The 18,326-nt window shown below is 43.8% G+C and overlaps 1 protein-coding gene across 1 annotated transcript in view; it reads left to right on the top strand.

The window, feature by feature from the left end:
* Window positions 1-12,105, top strand: part of NEDD9 (neural precursor cell expressed, developmentally down-regulated 9) — a 37,868-nt gene extending 25,763 nt beyond the window's left edge. The window contains exons 3-7 of the mRNA XM_030445220.1: window positions 4,991-5,092; window positions 5,937-6,038; window positions 6,479-7,702; window positions 8,012-8,101; window positions 9,518-12,105. Of these exons, the coding sequence (XP_030301080.1) occupies window positions 4,991-5,092; window positions 5,937-6,038; window positions 6,479-7,702; window positions 8,012-8,101; window positions 9,518-10,027 (2,028 nt within the window). The 3' untranslated portion in view covers window positions 10,028-12,105. The remainder of the gene's footprint in view (window positions 1-4,990; window positions 5,093-5,936; window positions 6,039-6,478; window positions 7,703-8,011; window positions 8,102-9,517) is intronic.
* Window positions 12,106-18,326: the final 6,221 nt, after the last annotated feature.

Below are 18,326 nucleotides of genomic sequence, written 5' to 3' on the forward strand. Positions count from 1 at the left end.
GTCTGTTTTAATCCTAGGAGAAAGAGCAGGATTTTGGTTTTTTCTTTATATTTAAGGAAGTGGGATTTAATGAACCACAGGACTGGATATTTTGCAAAGTACATACACACTCAGCAGCTTTTTTGCTTGGTTAGGAACATGCCATTGGCATGGAAAAGATCCAAGTAGTTGCTTTTGGAACAGTATAGTCTTCTGCAAGAACAGAACAAATTTTCTGCTCAACTGTCTTTGTTTTGCAGTACTGAAAGTTTGGAGCAGGCTCATCACATGCTCCACCAGAGCCAAACCTGGTTCCCGTTAGTTGCTCTGCATGGATTAAGTGGTTAACAGTGTTTTGAGAATGTTGGGCCAGATAGTTTGTGGGAACACCATCTGTTTCCTTTAATGCATAAACAGGGAAAATTGCTGGTTTGAAATGCAGGATTATTTAAACTTGGATGACCACAGGCATTCTTAAAGGAGAAGGGGTAAAAGGAAAAATAATCCTTTTGAGGTCTGATGTTCAGTAACATTTGTTGGGAATTAAATTCCGAAGTACCAGACAGGGCTTCTGTCCCTGTTCCAGAAGTGGGAAAAGGGGAACTTTTCTTCTGCAGCCACATTGTTCCTTCTGAAATCTTTCTTCAAACTAAACTGCCGTCAGACATTCAAAACCATAAATGGTTCAACAGTGCATTAAAAGGGCAGTCCCATTCAGAAGGAGCAAGCTCATTTAATATATTTATGAGTGAATATCCACAGTCAAAAGCTGCTTCTGAAAACATGAGGTGAGGTACCTTTCTTACTTCTCCTACCCAGCTACCTCCCTCTTCCTCATACAGAAACACCAGTGGATTCCCTTAAGGGGTCATGGCTTGAGGACATGAGAATCAGAACAAATGCTCCACATTAAGACTTTGTCATGTAGCTTGGGTAATATTTTAATTACTGTTACAAAATGCTCACTCAAAATATGTTTTGGTGAAGAGCTGCTTCTATTTGGAACTGGCTAGGAACAAGCAGTCCAGAGGCACACTTAACCTAAGGAAAAGTGTTGGAAGGGGAGTGGAGGTACAACAGGAAACATTCTTTTACTCACTGCAGACCAAATCAGCATTTGTAGAGGATTTTATGATGAATTCTCTCAGAACATGTTGCTGGATAATAATCCTCCACACAGGAAAAAGCACCTGAGTCACTGGGAGAAAAAAGTTATCTTTCATCTTATCAACAAGCCTTGGTTGTTGCTGGATTTCTCATATGTTTTCTTTAGTATAGCTTTTTCAGAAGCTTAGAAAGGAGCAGATGCAAAAGCTTCTGATGCATTTATATTTTGAAAATAAATGCAACCTTAAGTAGAGTGCACTGCTAAGAAGCAACCCTGCAGACAGCTCTGTCCACAGTCACCAACATAGGCAGGATGTATTCGTGAATACCCAGAATCAGGCACTTCTTGTTTTAACTTCTCGCTTCCTTTGGCAACAGCCAGAAGCACCCAGAGCAGGGGTTTTATTACATCCAGATAATGGAGTGACCTTGCTTGGCCACTGCTTTGGGTTAGTCAAGTCTGGGAAAGAGCAAAAGGGTTAAAATACATGGTGAGAAAAGTCCTGCAGCACTGAGTGAAAGTGGCTTCTTTCATCTGGACAGTTTATCTTTAATGTAGTTATCTGGGATTGTAACACAGCATAATAAATAAAAACAGCAGCATTGGAATACTGTAAACATTAATACAGCATCATAAAGGCATGTCAGACCGTTTTTGAAAAATAGGAAAGGTCTGTAAGGATGAGCAACAAGAATAACTGCAGCTGCATGATACTCCTGAGTGCAAGGATGGAGGATCTTTCTGTGAATACTGGGCATGAGCACAGCTTCTGTTCCATGTATGTTTCAGGCTTCACAGTGTAAGGATATCATCTACTTTGCCAAGGCTTCTTTTGTAAAAAGCAAAGTATCATGTTAACCTGTAACAACAAGAGGAAATATTTTCACTTGTACATGCTTAGGGACATGGTTTAGTGGTGGACTTGGCAGTGTTAGGTTTATAGTTGGATTCAACAGTCTTAAAGGTCTTTTCCAATGTTCTGTGATTCCATGCCTTATTACCTGTGTTACTCAGATCACCTCTTTGGTTTTGTATTAGAAACTTTTGACTGTTCTTTGAGTTTGCTCATGGGAATTAATTCTCTGAGCAAGGAGAGAGCGGTGGTGTCCTGGCAGGAGATGTTTAGGACAGTCATCACTGAGCCTTTGTAATGGAGCTTCTCTGAAGTGCTTTGCAAACCTTGGAGGACTGAGGTGCCATAAATCTTTTGCAGAGGTGCTATACATTGCCTCTAAGAGCAAGACTGTAAGAAGCGTCACACATCTGAGGCCTGGAGAAGATCTGGTCAAATTTCACTCCTGCTATGGCTTTAGGATAGAGCTCAGCTTCTGAGGTAGACCATAACTGAGAAAGGGTTTATAAAAACTTCAGACTGAGAAGGACTGGATCCTGACACAGCCTGCCTCCCACCTTTTCTGGCTAGGCAGCAGTCAGCAGTAAAACAGAGCTAAACTGTGGTGGTCCCAGGTCCTTCCCACTTTACTCACTGGTGTGGGCCTCCTGGCTACCACCATGAACAGCCTGGGTTTTTTCCTCTGGAATGATCAAGAAGTTTTCCAGCATATTATCAAGTAGCCTAATGCCACAGCATTGGCAGTAGCAGAAGGGTTCTTGGAGGTGTACTGCCCAGGAAACAGCCCTTTGTTGTCACTGTTCCCTGTGTTCTCCCTGAGGATTGGTTTTAAACACCCACTGACTCATTATTGAAGCAATGCCATGGTTGTAACTTTGGACCCCCTAGAGGAATCCTCTGAGTAAACATTGCTTAAAATCAAATCCTCCTGTTCCTGACTTGGGTGGAAAACATTTGGCTGGCAGCATGCAGCTGAAAAAAAATATGCAAAAAATATATGGGAAACTGTGCTAGTCTGATCAATAGCCTTCACTGGCAGGAATAGCATGGGGAAGGGATGTTGATGCAAGTTAGAAGTTTCTCAGGCAAATGAAAGAATCCCGGTGTTACATGAAAGTGGCCTGGGAACAGGTAATACCTGGAATGATCCATTACAGGAGGCTTCAAGTAACTTAAGGGAGAACTTTCTTAAATTTTTGTCTGTAGATACCTTTTACAATGGTAACCCTACGGGGAGGAACGGTTCAATAAGTTTTAAGGTAATTAAAAAAACAAACCAAAACAACTCGTGTCTGCCCCTATTAACCCAATAGCCAGGAGGAGTCTCTGATGGGCAGCAGGTTGATCCAGCACTCTGGACACCATATTGCTTCCCAGTCCTATCCTCTGGTGTTAATTCATAGAAAAGGAGCTGCAAAAACCTTTGTCTTGCTCCACCTGCCAGGTGTGGATGTTCCTCCCTCACCTAAGGCACTCGCAGTGGCTGCTGCTACCAGGCACGCTGGCTTGGGCTGCTCACATTGAGACAGAACTGGCATGACAGTCACCTTGGGGGTAAAATCTAGTGATCCATTTCATGGTGCAGAGCCAGGGATTACACAGTAATATTTGGGCAGCAAGTAAAAAGAACAAAAATGAGTGATACCAACATAGCAGAGAGAAGAAGGGCTATTAGCATCAGGGACTTTCCCCACAGACCTCAGTCGAGCAAAATTCACGGTGATATCTGCCAGAATGCTAGGATTCCTCACACCAAAAACTGTTACAGGATCTCTGCTGAGCTTTTGGGCAGAAATGCTGTTGCACGTCCTGCATACTTTAGAAAAAGACTGTTAGGTAGCTCTGGTAGAGAATCCTCCCCAGCTGTGTACAAAGCCACATCTTGTACAAGCCTATGTAATTTGCTATTTTATGCCTTTGGTTTACAGTATTTATGTTTTTTTTCTTAGAGCTAAATAGCACCACCAGAGGCTAAGATGTCAGCATTTCCACTATAAACCCAGCTCTTTCTTGGGGTTGGGTAACATTTTTTTTACCACACTATACTGTCATTCTGCCATGCAGATGCTGTCCAAGACATAAGGCACTTATTTTCCACCAGATTTTATTTGAAATCATTATGGTAGTTAATGGTTTAGAGAATGTTGAAAAAATGTAATTTCTAAGCTTTTTGGTTTTTTCAGGGGCTGTTCTTGCATTATACATCCTATCCATTATATTTCCTATCTTTTAGCCACTAATACAGACAAACCAAATGGCAACAACAAAATTGAATGTCCCTATTTGGAAGGTTTAAGCATAGCTTTTCCATATAAAGAATTTCCAAAGCCACAGCTCCCACTCAGTCATCTACAAAGCCAGGTTGGATGGGGCCTTGACCAACCTCATCTAATGGAAGGTGTCCCTGCCCATGGAGGGGGTTGGAGCTGGATGATCTTTAAGGTCCCTTCCAACCTCAGCCATTCGAGTGAGTCTGTGATCTAGGATATTGTGCTGTGGAGCACAGTAACGCTTCCAGACAAGGTGAGACAACCTCCCAGACTAGGTGAGAAATGCCTCCACAAACAAAGGGGTAAAGTCCCAGAACCTGAACATAGGATTTTAAGCTTTGGTCAGTAATTGGTGATGCTCAACATATCAGTAGGATCACTTTGTACCTAACCCTGATCTCAGTGAGTGGGGTGGTGTTTCCATCGCCTCGTGTGGTCTGTGGTAGTGGGAGCTAAGTGGGAAGAAAGGTCCAAGCTCTCTTAGACCTGCTGAGGAATCTGTGTTTGACAAATAGAAGATATTGTAGCACTAGCAAGCAGCTGTGTCAGAATGGTCTGAAAGGAAAAGATGGTGTATTTGTAGCTACTAAGTTATTTTATGGTGTTTAACTGTCAGAAGTATATGTAGACTTGTGTTCCTAGCTTTGCCACATAAAGCATAAGTGGTACTGGATTGTGTAGTATAGTTTAATCTGGATTGTTTATACCCTGTGCAGCTACAGAGGGAGCATGCCAAGATCCTCACAGACTTATGTTTCCTCTTTTTCATTTATCCCACAGGTAATAACTCCAGTCAGGTCAGGACAAGGTTATGTTTATGAATTCCCTTCCAAATACCAGAAGGATACCTACGATATCCCCCCTGCTCGCCCTCTCCAAGGGGTAAGTACCAATAAAACTGCCAACAGCACTGACAGGGCACAAAAGGTGATTCATTTCTGCCAGGGGTTTATGAGCAGAGCAGGTTCTCTCATTTCAGAGAGAAAATGTTTTAATTAGATGTTGTGGCTTACTCACAGAGCACACAAGTATTTCAAAGTTGTATTTGATGTTGACTAGGATTTGGCAGCACACCAAACACAAAAGTCCCATTTGTTTTCTATGTTTTGATCAAAGATTGTATCTCAACAGAATAAACTTGCTGCCTGGGAAGATTTTTTTTCCCCCCTTACTTTCTTGTTGCATAGTTGACAATAATTCACTCAGTAAGGGTAAAATTACCGCCTAAATGAACAACTACTATGCAGGGAGTTGTTTTTTGCCACTTATCTACTGCACCATGTCACTGAGCTTGAAATATATCTCTGTTATGTTTAGCATTCAATCCCCAAGACCACAGACACCTAGAGTGGATGTTTGCAGGACCTGTAACTCAACAGCCCTGCACCTCTCCATGGCTCTTTGACAGAGCAGCTCCTTTAGGGAAAACCATTGAAGTTCATGACACAGGCAGACACAGGATGGCTGGAATTGTTGAGAAGCATGGGTTAAGAGACATTCAGCCTCTGTCCACAGTTGCCCAGAGGTGACCTGGGAAAGTCCATTTCCTCCCAACTGCCCAAAATACCAGGCAGATCCAGGCAGCTTTCCCATATGAAACAAAGCTGAAGAGCTCTGATCAGCTTCAGGCTGTTTGAGCGGAAACATGAAGACCAAAATACACTCATCTGAGATCTCAGCTTTCCTGAGGTGACCTGTTTCTGTAACCAGTTTATTCTTTCTTTAGATATATGACATCCCCCCCACATCGGCTAAGGGACCTGCACTTGCAGTTCCCATGGGAGAAGCAAAATCCTTAGGAGTCTATGACATACCACCTGCCAAAGGGGTAAGTTATTTATGTTGATTCCAGAAGCTCTTGTACATTCATGTCTGACCACAGACATGTTTAAACAAGAATTTGCATATGATCCTGCAGGAAGATAAAATAATTAAAAGATTTCCTTACCTTTTTCAACTGTCAAAACTTGTAAAGTGAAGCACTGCATTAAAATTATTAACGTTATGGAATGTGAATTGGTAAATGGACCTACATTATCTTTGTGGCAGCATGCTGCCTTTTGGGATTTTGCTGCTATGAGCATTTGCATGAAGATGAATGTTAAAAAGTGAGATATTAAAGCTGACACTCAGTCAGACTCAGGACAGTTAGCTGACTCCATGAAAGTCAATGACAGGTCTTCCATCCCAGCATTTTGTAGGCCATAGGGAAGATGTAAAATATTTTGCTGTTCTAGCTAGAGGTTTCATGTTTTTTCTGTGATTCAGGTCTACGCTACACCTCCATCTGCGTGTCGAGATGACACAGGCCTGAGGGAAAATGTGCAGGATTTTTCGTCTCCAGTGGGCCACAGTCTAAGATCAGAAGGAGTTTATGATATTCCCCCTCCCATCACCAAAGCAACTGGGAAAGAACTTAATAGATTTTCTCCTGAGAGCCTTTTATTACCAGATGGAGTGCCACAGAAACACAGCGTTTATGACTTCCCCATGAGTCATCAAAACCATTTTCTTGGGCAGCAAATTGCACCTCAAAAAGATGTGTATGATACGCCAAGAGGAACTGTGTTCCCAGGTCAACAGACAGGACTCAGTGAAAGTCTCCTCTCAGAAGGAAGAGAAGGTGTGTATGATGTGCCACCACCAGTCCTCCAAGATACTAAAGGCTTACAGGATGTAACTGATGGGATGAACAGGTTGTCTTTCTCCAGCACAGGAAGCACAAGGAGTAACATGTCCACATCATCAACGACATCAAAAGACTCTTCTTTCTCAGCATCAACTGCACAGGACAAAAGACTAATTCTTGATCCAGACACTGCTATAGAGAGGCTTTATCACCTCCAGCAGATGGTGGAGACAGCTGTCAATAACCTCATGGCCTTCGTTACGGCAGACTGGCGCTCTTACGGATACATGGAGAAACACATAAATGAAATCCACTCTTCTGTGGATAAAGTACAGCAGTCGCTGTTGGAGTACCTCCAGTTTGCAAAGGGATCAGCAGCCAATGCTTCCTGCCTGCCTGAGTTCAGCCTCCTTAACAAAATGAGGAGGGAAGTGCAAAGGCTGGAGGACTCTCACCAGATCCTCACCCAAACCAGTCAAGACTTGAACAGCTACAGCTGGTCTTTGAATGTTCTAGCTGTCAACAGACAACAGAACAAGTGTGATGACCTGGATCGATTTGTTATGGTGGCGAGGACAGTCCCAGATGATGCCAAGCAGCTGACCACTACCATCAGTGTAAATGCAGAGGTGCTCTTCAAACAGGCATTGAGCAGTTCACGTTTCAAAAACATACCAGAGAATATCATGAACTCTCCTGACTGTGTCTATGACAATCCACAGAAACAGCGTCACGGAGAAAAAGCACAGAACCACTGCAGTTCTCTTCCTCCTCTCCTGAATAAAAGTCAGCACCCTCACAATACCACCAGTGAGACCTCAGAAAAGAGCTGGATGGATGACTACGATTATGTTCATCTTCAGGTAAGTAAAGCCAGCACACTGTGGGTTTTGCAGAAGCTGTTTGCAGAAAAGTTGCCATCAGATTGTCACACTAATAAATATTCATGAGTAAATTCACCAGGCTGATTACTTCCTCTCTAATAGGAGGACTGTTGCATACATAATAGCAATAGCCTTTTGATCTGCCACATTATCCTTTCCTTCTCCATACTTACTGGTGCACTACTGGTGAAAAACGAATACAAAGCAGCCAGTTATTTGACTTACAAGTTGTCATGTAGCTCAGGAGTGTGTTTGATTCAACTTGGTGTCTTATGTTCTGTAAAACAGGGAAAGGAAGAGTTTGAAAGGCAACAGAAAGAACTGCTGGAAAAAGAAAATATCATCAAGCAGAGCAAAATGGAGCTGGAGCACCACCAGGTATGTTTGCTGAGGTGCACTAATTGCACTGAAACGTGGTGTTCCTTGTGTGTGAGGAGCACTGGTGAAACAAAGCAGGAAGGGCCCTTCCCTTAGCCATGTGCAGCTGCTGGCATCAAGGCTGTGAGGTGTGCAGGAGTGCCAGCATATGCAGTTAGAAAGTCCCAAGTGCTAGGTGGTGAAGATGACAGGTAGGTTCTTGGCTAAACAGCAGCTCCAGGTTAGTTTCTTTGGTTAGTTTCTTTCCAAATGGGGTTTGTGCCAGGCAGCCTCCACCACTAAGGCATTATCAACACAAAAGACAAGGATGTGCACTGTCATGTTCTGAATGAGAGATGGTGAGCAGTAAGCTTGTACAAGACTGTAGCACCTTCCTGAGCCTGCACAACTGTGTCAGGCATTGCTTATGCCAGACAAGTTTTAAGTTGCAGAGTTGCTATTTTTAAGAGCAACATCTCTGCCTTGTTCTTTTCCTTCTTACTACTTCCTAATTGATTGGAAGCACAGCCACAGCTCTTAGTTTTTAAAAAGGCATCTCATGTCAGGAGTAATCCTTTCTGTTGAAAGCAATTTCCAGCCATCTCATTTTAAGAGGCTAATCAATTTTTTTTATTCCATGTACTGTTGTGGTGTGCCCAGTCCATATGTCTGATGAAAAGCAGATGCTGTCTCCAAAATTTTACCACAGAAAAGGACTCCTGGAGTGTTTTGTAGTGGGTCAGTTACAAAGCCAGCGTGAGAGCTTGGCTTTTCTGACCTGCAGCCCAGTGCCTTAACCACTGGACCACACTGAGTACACATGCCACCTGAACATATGTTTAGTGAACATCAATACCATTAGCTTAAACACTGTGATTAACATCACTTTCAATACTAAAAAATTAGGTTGTGTAAGATCAAGGGCTGTCACTTTGCCCCTCTTATTAAGTCTTTGATATGTTATTGCCATATCACATGATAGAAAATTGTTCAAGCAATGTTGTTCAAGCAGTGCGGGTGTGAGACTTAAAACTTTGTCATCTCAAAATCCCACAAGAGATGACAGCTATTTAAAGCCTGCGTAGGAGTCATTCCCATTTCAATCCCTCTCTCTCACTCCTGATTTCAGAATACTCCAAATGAGCAACGGCCTATAAATCGAGAGGTTGTTGTTTGTGGTTTTTTAATGCAAATGAAGTATTTTAGATATTTTCTCTCTTCCGAACTCTGTGTATTTGGATTTATGGTAACCAAAGCACTTGATTACCCCACTCTCCAATATCAAAGATGTTAGAAAACATACGTGCTACTTTTTTTTTTAGCATAAGGTCAATCTAGGATAGCCAGTGATGCCCCGAGGCATGAGGTGAGGTTGCACTACCTAACAACGTGTTATGAGAATATTCTTTGAAGAGAGCCTTCTTACTTGCCTTCCAGATCAATCAGTTTCAACGTCTGGAGCAAGAGATCAAAAAGCCAGTGGAGAACGACATCTCAAAATGGAAGCCACCTCAAGCTCTCCAGACTGCCAACAGCACTGCCACCTCCCATGACAGCCAGCTGCTTTTATTCTATTCTGACCAATGTGAGACTCACTTCAACATCCTCCTAAATGCCATCGATGCCTTTTTCAGTTGCGTCAACGCTTCTCAGCCCCCCCGGATCTTCGTGGCCCATAGCAAATTTGTCATTCTGAGTGCCCACAAACTCGTGTTCATTGGGGACATGCTCACAAGGCAGGTGACGACTCAGGACATATGCAGCAAGGTGATGAACTCCAGCAACCAGCTGTGTGAGCTGCTGAAGAGTATTGTTCGGGCTACCAAGACAGCCGCCTTGCAGTACCCCAACACAGCAGCCCTGCAGAAGATGGTGGACCTCGTAACAGAGCTGTCCCGTCAGGCACAGTTGTTCAAACTCTCACTGGTCCGAATGGCATCCCTATGAAAGCCAGAGGAATCCAGTCCTCAAGAAGCAAAACAGAAAAGCAGACAAACTGGAGCTATTTTTAATGTAAATGTTACCATTTATATTTTTTTTAGATATTTTTTATGAAATATTTTAAATACGTTCTTTACCTGTTAGAGAATCTAATTAAATCAGGGATCTGGGAATATATCTGGTTCTGTATTATGTTTCTAAATACACATTTAGATTCTATACACTGCGTATATGTATATGTTGCTACATTCCCTAAAACATCCATTAAGCACCTTAAAAATTATGCATTGGGTAAGCAGTGTGTATCTTTTGTATATACTGCCTGTTTCCTCGGTATATTTGTTAACTGGATGCTGCACTCTTTTTGTTCCATTCCATCTTGATTTTGGCACATGGACGTGGTTGTGAAACCGACTCGTAGCAATCCATGAAGCAAGTGTAATGGTTCTCATAGAACTCCATTCCCTTCTTAGGAATTACTTTCTATAGTTTAATTCCATTAAATTTAACTCTCCTCCTGATGCTACTTTGTTATATACAGCACTGGGTTATTCTGAGTAGCGTATATGCACAACTGCAACAAGCAGGGCATCAAGCAAGGTGTACAGCATTTGGGAGGAAAGCATATTAGGCTATGTAAGGAACAGAACCTTCTAAGGAGGAAGGTTTTTAATATCTTACAGCATTCAGATTTCAGTATTTCTAATAGCTGCACAACATGGGATTTCCAAAGGTGGATGGATTCCCAGCAGTGTAAATTCATACACATTTACCTTTTATGCCCTTGCATTGCTAATTAAAATTGACAATCGGGCTGAAAAGCCGTATTGTACATGGGCTCAGAGTTATCCTGAGAGCACCCCAGGATCCATTGGGTTCATCTGTCAGGTTGCAAGTCATCAATGTCTCAAAATACCAGTCCCTTCCAGAGAGGTTTACATACAAATTGTAATTTGTATGGAAAGAAAACAGCTTAATTTGAAATACCAGGTAATTAAACATCTCTCTATCATATACACAATTTAATGACTAAATAGCACTTATTTTTCTAGGACATAGGGAATTAATTGCATCTGTTACAATTCTCACTTAACATTCATCTCTTGGTCTTCTTTTCCAAATTCTGTTGCATAGGTGCTGGTCCTTCTGCACTACAATGTTGCCAAAAAAATGACCTCCTGTTTTAATGGGGCCATTCCTTCAGCAAGTACATACTATCCCACCCAGTGATTTTCAGATAAGACCCTCTGAAATTTAGGAATTTGGATGCCAGATGCTCCAAAACACACATAAGCTCATTTGTGACCGCTGCCTTCTGTGAGCCCTTTAAAAGCAAGTCACGGAACGCATTTGCCTATGGTCCTCAGACTGAGAAAACAGCTTCAAAGTGAGCAATAGCTCAGGTAAATTCCAGACAGTTCTGGCATTTTCAAAGCCAGAACACTGGTGTCCTTAAATAATTCAAGGTTGCCCCACATTGATGTTTCCTGAGCGTTTGCACCAGCGAGGAGATCACTGGTAAATACAGAGCTGTGTGTTCAGTAGCATCTACAAAGCAGGCACTTCTGCTTCCCCTCCCCCTTTCCTAGTTTGTATCTAAACACGTGCCTTATTGAAATGGCCTCTTTTGCCTTAGATAACAAATGCATGAAGTCTTGCAGCCTTAATGCAGTGTTTCAGAATGAAGACGACTGCTCTTGGCTACCAGAATGTCACTTGCAGAATCTTCCTGGAAGGGCAGCAGGAGCCACCACAACCTCAGGTGGCCCAGGGTCAGTTCAAGGGCTTGGCTCTGGCCTAACATCCAGAAAGGGGAGTTACACTATTGTAAGTGACAGACAGCTGCCAGAAAGCAGTCCACATGAACCTGCTTTGTACTGGTGTTTGGGATTCATTTGAATTTCCCTGTCCATTTTTTTTTTCACTGTTATATTCTTAGAAAGTGGAAAAGTGTTTTGAAGCTTAGTGATTATGTTGATAGTTCGTGCTTTCCAAAGGAGAACCTTTACTGCAAGCCCGTATTACAATTTGTTATCTTGTAGAGAATCATCTTAAAGTTATTAAATGGCTAGCTTTTTTATATAGATTAAAAAGGTTTCATTGTCTTTGTTTTCAGAATCCCCTAAGCATATTAAAAGGAAGTATTGCTGCTCGCTAATACTGTCAAAGCCATTCTAAAATGAGTTCACTTTCCATCTTTTCACTGATCAGTGCTTGTAGGGTGAAGTGAGAACTTCAGGCTAATAGAGGAGGGGACAGACAGTTCCTCTGCCTGTCCAAAAGCAGCAGGTGAACCATTTATGCAGCTCAGCTACACAAGGGGTCAAATCCAAAATACAGCCATCAGAGCCTGCAGTGTACCAGGCCACACTCCTGACCCATTCCTGGTGTCTATTCTGCTGTGCAAGATGCATCCCCACCCACAGCCACTGGTCCTTCAGCTAAACAGGGCGGTTCCTCTTGACACAATCCTACAATAAGGTGGGGTTGCAGGACACAGATGTGACTGCCCACCCATTCTGGCCTGCTCCCCTTTTCCAGCATTAACTGGTGAAGATCCATGCAGGAACTGGAAGAGCAACTTAGCTCAGTGTGGCCATCCTTTCCCCCAACACAATTGTAAGAGCATCCCTCTTCTATTGCATGTCAAGTTGAGCACTGTCTGGGTGTGGGTACAATCTGAGGGAGAAGGGCCATGAAGATGGTCAGAGGGCTGGAGCATCTCTCCTATGAGGACAGGCTGAGAGAGTTGGGGTTGTTCAGCTTGGAGGAGAGAAGAGAGAGACCTGGGGAGACCTCATAGCAGCCTTACAGTACCTGAAGGGGCCTACAGGAAAGCTGGGAGGGACCTTTTATAAGGGCATAGAGCCATATGATGGGGGGGAGAGAAGGGGCACAGTTTCAAAGTGAAAGAGGGTAAATTTAGGTTAGAAATTAGGAAGGAACTTTTAGTGGGAGGGTAGCAAGACACTGGTACAGGCTGCCCAGGGAAATCGTGGCTGCCCCCTCCCTGGAAGTGTTCAAGGTTGGGGTTGGATGGGGCTTGGAGCAAATCTGGTCTAGAGCGTGGGCTAGAATTAATGTTCTTTCAGGTCCCTTCCAACCCAAACCATTCCATTATTCTGTGAAACAGCCATGTGGCTTTAAGGATCACAAAGTTTTTCCCCAAAGTTACTTTCCCATTTTGCTGTTGCAAAGGCACTGCCCTACCTCCTCTCCAGCACCCTGGATGTGCAAAGAAAAGAGAAAAAAAAACAGGGACTGGCTGTGATTGTTGCAAGACAAACCTCTTTTAGGGCACGGCACTCCAAGGTCCAACCAGGTGTTCCAGCAGAAACTCACGAACAGTGCTCTAAGCCTATAGCCCTCAGGGCTGACTAGCCTGGATTGGTGCTGTTGCTCCGATAGCAACTGATCTCTCTGCTGGCTTGCTCAGGACTGAGCTGAGCCTGTGAGTTTGAGCCTCACCTTGTATTGGCCCCCCGGTCCTGCTCATGCGCAGTGGGGGCCCACCCTAACCAGGCACAGGTGGGCTTAACACAAGCTCATGCCCACTCCCTGGCAATTAGTGGCACCTGGTTGCCTCATTTCACTACATTTCCCCCCTCTTTTTTTTTTTTTTCTTTGTTTGGTTGTTTGTGAAGAACTCCCGTTTATTACAATGACAATTGTAATATGTTCTAGTATATACAAATACAACAAAAATGACAATTCCTCTCACTTTTTTCTTTTGTTGGTCTTTGTTTGTTTTTTTCTTTTTTTGGGTTTTTTGAGCTTTTTCTAATTTTTTGTGTTTTGGGGTTTTTTTGTTTCTTTGTTTTTGTTTTTTTGTTATTTTTGGTTTAAAAACCTCTAGGGACAGAGAATCCACCTCCTACCTGAGCAGCCCATTCCAATACCTGATAACCCTCTCTGGAAAGAATTTCTTCCTAATATTTAACCTAAACCTCCCCTGGTAGCTACTTGGGAGAAGGGACCAATTCCCCTCTGGCTACACCCTCCTTTCAGGGAGTTGTAGAGAGTGATGAGGTCTCCCCTGAGCCTCCTCCAGGCTGAACAGCCCCAGCTCCCTCAGCCCTAACTCACAGGACTTGTGCTGGATCCCTTCACAGCCTCCTTGCTCTTTTCTGGGCCTGCTCAAGCACCTCAATCTCCTTCTTGGACTGAGAGGCCCAGAACTGGACACAGGAGTCAAGGTGTGGCCTCCAGTATGATGAGCAAGGAGAAAGACAAAAGCCACTTTTGAAACAGGCAGGTTTCAGGAAAGATACCGATTGGCATTTATGTGTAACACGGGACATACTCCATTGTGCCCCATACTGCACAGTTCCCTCTGCTCTGCCCGTGCCCTTCCTTGAGAGCCAGGGCTGTGCAGCCTCTGGTTTCATTAGCTCTGCATTGCTGCAGTCCTGACAACCCCTGTCTGCTGTTCCAGCAAAGGCAACGTGGCTGAAAGAAACCAAGTTCCCACATCGCTGCCTGATGCTAGATAACACCCTGATTCTTCACATCCCCTGGAACTTGTAGACCTTGGGGCTTTTGGCACTCTCCAACACATACATCTGGGCTCCATTTCAGAAATGACCCTCCCAAATCTATTGTCAGCACTCTTCAAAGTATCACTGCACCTTCTCCTCTGCCCACAGGTCAAGCATCTATAGCTGCTCTGCTCCAAATCCAGTTTTTCCCTGTTGAACTCCACTTCCAGGCTGCCTGCTTCATCTTACCATGCCTCAGTCTCAACCAAAAGGCTTCAGAAACTCAGGATTTACTCCAGAGGTAGTTCTTAACTCTCCCATGCCCCTTTCACCTCTCACAACGTTCATGGCACCAGTCCACATTTAAACAGGAGTATTTCTAGGGCAAACTCAGGGTCTTGCCAGCCTCAAAGAACGACACATAGCATTCCTCCCAGTGCTGAAAGGTGTAGTTTCATCCTAACCTGTTAATGCTGGTTAAGATGTTTCAAAAGCAATACCTACACATCACTCTTAAACCAACTTCTGATGAAAGTTTTTTCCATCTTTGAGACTGCCCAGATAATGTACAATTTTTAAAAAAAAATAAACAATTGATTTTTGCTATTTGCACCCAAATTCCACCCAAGACAGCATCTTTCTCTGTCTGTGAAGCTCTGGATACGACTGTGTAGATCTGTGTTAATCTGCAATTATAATTAGTACTGCAGAGTGCTCTCAGAAGTTTTTCCAGCTCAAAAATTTGAATCCAAGCTTGGGAGTAGTTGGATAAATTGAACAGCAGCAGGAGAAACATCTAGTCCTGGTTTATCACAAACCTGCTGACTTCAGAGCAAGTGTGACGTGAAAATTAACCTCCTGCAAGCTAGCATGGGTGCTGGCACAGACTCTAGGTAACTCATACCACCTCAGTTTCCCTCCAATGGACTGCCCACAGGACATTTTACTTTGATTAAATTACTTTGATTAAATTAGAGCTAAATTTGGAGTGCAGTTCACATCACTAGCAAGGCCTTACTATGCTGGACATGCTGCTGGCTGTTGGAATGACTGAGGAAATGCAAGTACACCCAAGTATTTAATCTTCATTGCTTGTGGGTTATGCAGGGCAAGAAATAGTCAGCAACCTGGCCCCAGAGCAGATACCTTCTTCCACAGGCATTTCTTTGTGCTCCTGGGGAGCTGCTGGGTTCAGAGCAGGGTACCCTTCATCCCAGCACCTTCCAGGTCAGCAGCTAGGACCACTTATGGATGGACTCCCATAGCAAAAGGCCAACAAGGACACTTTCAGGTCAAAACGTCAGGGCATGACTGGGCACACACACTGGGTGTTGCAGAACCCTCCTCCCCAGCATTGCAGGGCAGCAGAAAATCACAAACTGGCACTTCCATCACAAGAAGCAAAGATACAAATGCTCTCTGTGCCTCCTGTGTCTCTACAGCAACATGGTCTTGGCTCACAGTTGCCATGGATCTCTGAGCAGAAGCTGAGATGCTCTGAGAGAGAGGCAATGCTGAGCTGAACATGACTTTACCACATTTGGGGATTCATTAGCAATAGGAACCTCCTCACAGGAGTTTGTGCTTCAATTCTGCATTTTCAGCAGACTGTATTGGGCTAGGCTCAACCAGAACAGATCTGCAGCTTGCTTTCTTCTTTCTACACCTCTCTGGGTTTAACTTCTGTCTCTGCAGCCCCTCATGCAAAGCCCATCAAGTCCACATTCCTTAAAGGAGCCTCCTGTTGCTATTGACCTCCCCACCTGCAGGAGCCTTGCAAATCCCTCTTGAGGGCCCAGGAGCACTGCTGCAGCTGCAACCAGCTTAGGTCTCAAGAGGGTTTCTTTTTCTCTGCTGAGCACCAAGAGGCACCATCTCTTTCTCCCTGCAACTGGATACATCAGGATGATGACAGCAAAGACCCAACAGGGGAGAGCAAAAGCAAAAGGTCTACAGGAGACAAGCAAAGCTCATCCCACCTGACACGTGCTGCCTTGGCTTTGTGGCACCACCACCACCACAGGCAGAGGGTTCCCAGAAGGTGCATGCCACAAGCCCAAACAAAAACCTCCCTGTGATCCCCTGTTCTCCTGCATGCCTGCACCCACAGGCTATCAGCTCCTGGCAGCCAAGGGAGGGATGTAAAAATCTTGCTGCTGGGCGTGGGGGGAGTTGTCTTCTAAGATAAGGAGGATTTTTTTTTCCCCATCCTTTCCTGTCATTCGCCTTAATTACAGGAAGAACAATCAGAGGTCTTTGCTTGACACAAAGATGCAGGAAACCAAATCCAAGAGGCCCTTTGTAGCTTTCTACTTAGATAGCTTTATCTGGCTCAACACTGCAGGCAGGGCTACCCAGACCATGGACAACCAGGAAGGCACAATACCCATGTCATAGAAGCATCTGCTATTTATATGAAGGCAGGCTTAAGCATGGCTAAATTAATGTTTGCAGCGAAGGACAAGCAGAAAAATCTCAAAGAGCAGAGAAGGGGTGGGGGGAAAAGCAAAAAAAGACAGTCTGGTCTGTCTTCATGTTGTCTTGCAGGAACGAATAAAAGTGTTTGTTAAAACTTTTTTTGGAGCCAGAAAGCTCTGGGGCATTTACCCTCAGAGTGATCCAAGTCTGCCTTTATTCCCAGTTAAGCTCAAAAAGAAAAAGCCACAAGGGTGAGTGGCTGTGAACATGAAAAAGAAAATATGGACTTTTACTGTTTTTTCACCCTGTGCTTTGTTTTTATGAAGGATGGGAGCAGCTCACCAAAAAGCCTTTTATCTCACAAGTTGATTTGAGCCAAAGACAGGCACCTGTAATTAACTTGCATTCCAGAAAGGGTAAGTTGACTTACTTGGCTTTTCTTCATGCTACATTTCAAAGATAAATTAATTTTTGATAAATGAGAATGAGCACGTGTGTTCTGCAGTGCTTAATCTGCAGTTATTGTCAGGCCCCACTGCTTTCGGTTGTTGACTTGGAAATTTACTTAGGAACAAGCACAGCCCTGCTGGCAACTTATATCACTTTCATAGGAACTGCTGAAATGACCAAAAGCATGTTCCTAGAGCAAGGCTGCACTGTGTGGGACACATCATTCCCCTGAATACATACATGGGAAGATGTGGATGTGGGATTCACCATTTCCATCCTGCAGCAGCAGCTGATGGATCTGCACAGTGAGAAGGTAAGGTGGAAATCCACACATCCCACAAATGCACAGAGAACCACCAGCTCCATCCAAGGAGTAAAGCTGCTGAAGGCACTGAGATACACAAATGAGAAAGCCTCTTTCTCACTCCCTTCTTTCTTTTCCAGGTGGATGGTGATGCTCAGAAATGCCCCAATTTGGATTGGATAAGCCCATTTCTGTTCCCAATGTAAGACACCAGATGCAATTCATCTTGCCTACCTGGAGACATTTGCATGTGAGATAATCATATGAGACCTCTTAATCATATGTCTTGTTCCCTATTCAGTTTAAAATCTGTTTTAGGGTAAGATAAACCAGGCTCCAATGAATAGTTCTCCTTAGGTGTTCAAGGGCATCTGGGACAAGTAGCTCAGCTGCAAATGACCATTTCATAGGATCCTAAATTTTGAGGATGATAACCTACCCACAGGCCCTGCACCTGCCTACTGAAACTTCGTGTGGCCACACACACAGTCCAAGTCACATCCTACACACTAAAACACCTTAAAAGCTCATGAGCTCCACCTGGCCCATCAGGCCTACAGCTGTAATCAGTACCATCAAAGTTTTGATCTGGAGGGCTCAGCAAGTAAGAGAAGTTCTAAAGCCTGTGCCTACAAGCATCACAACCCACATCCAA

This window comes from Calypte anna, chromosome 2 (assembly GCF_003957555.1).
Source record: "Calypte anna isolate BGI_N300 chromosome 2, bCalAnn1_v1.p, whole genome shotgun sequence".
NCBI lineage: Eukaryota > Metazoa > Chordata > Aves > Apodiformes > Trochilidae > Calypte > Calypte anna.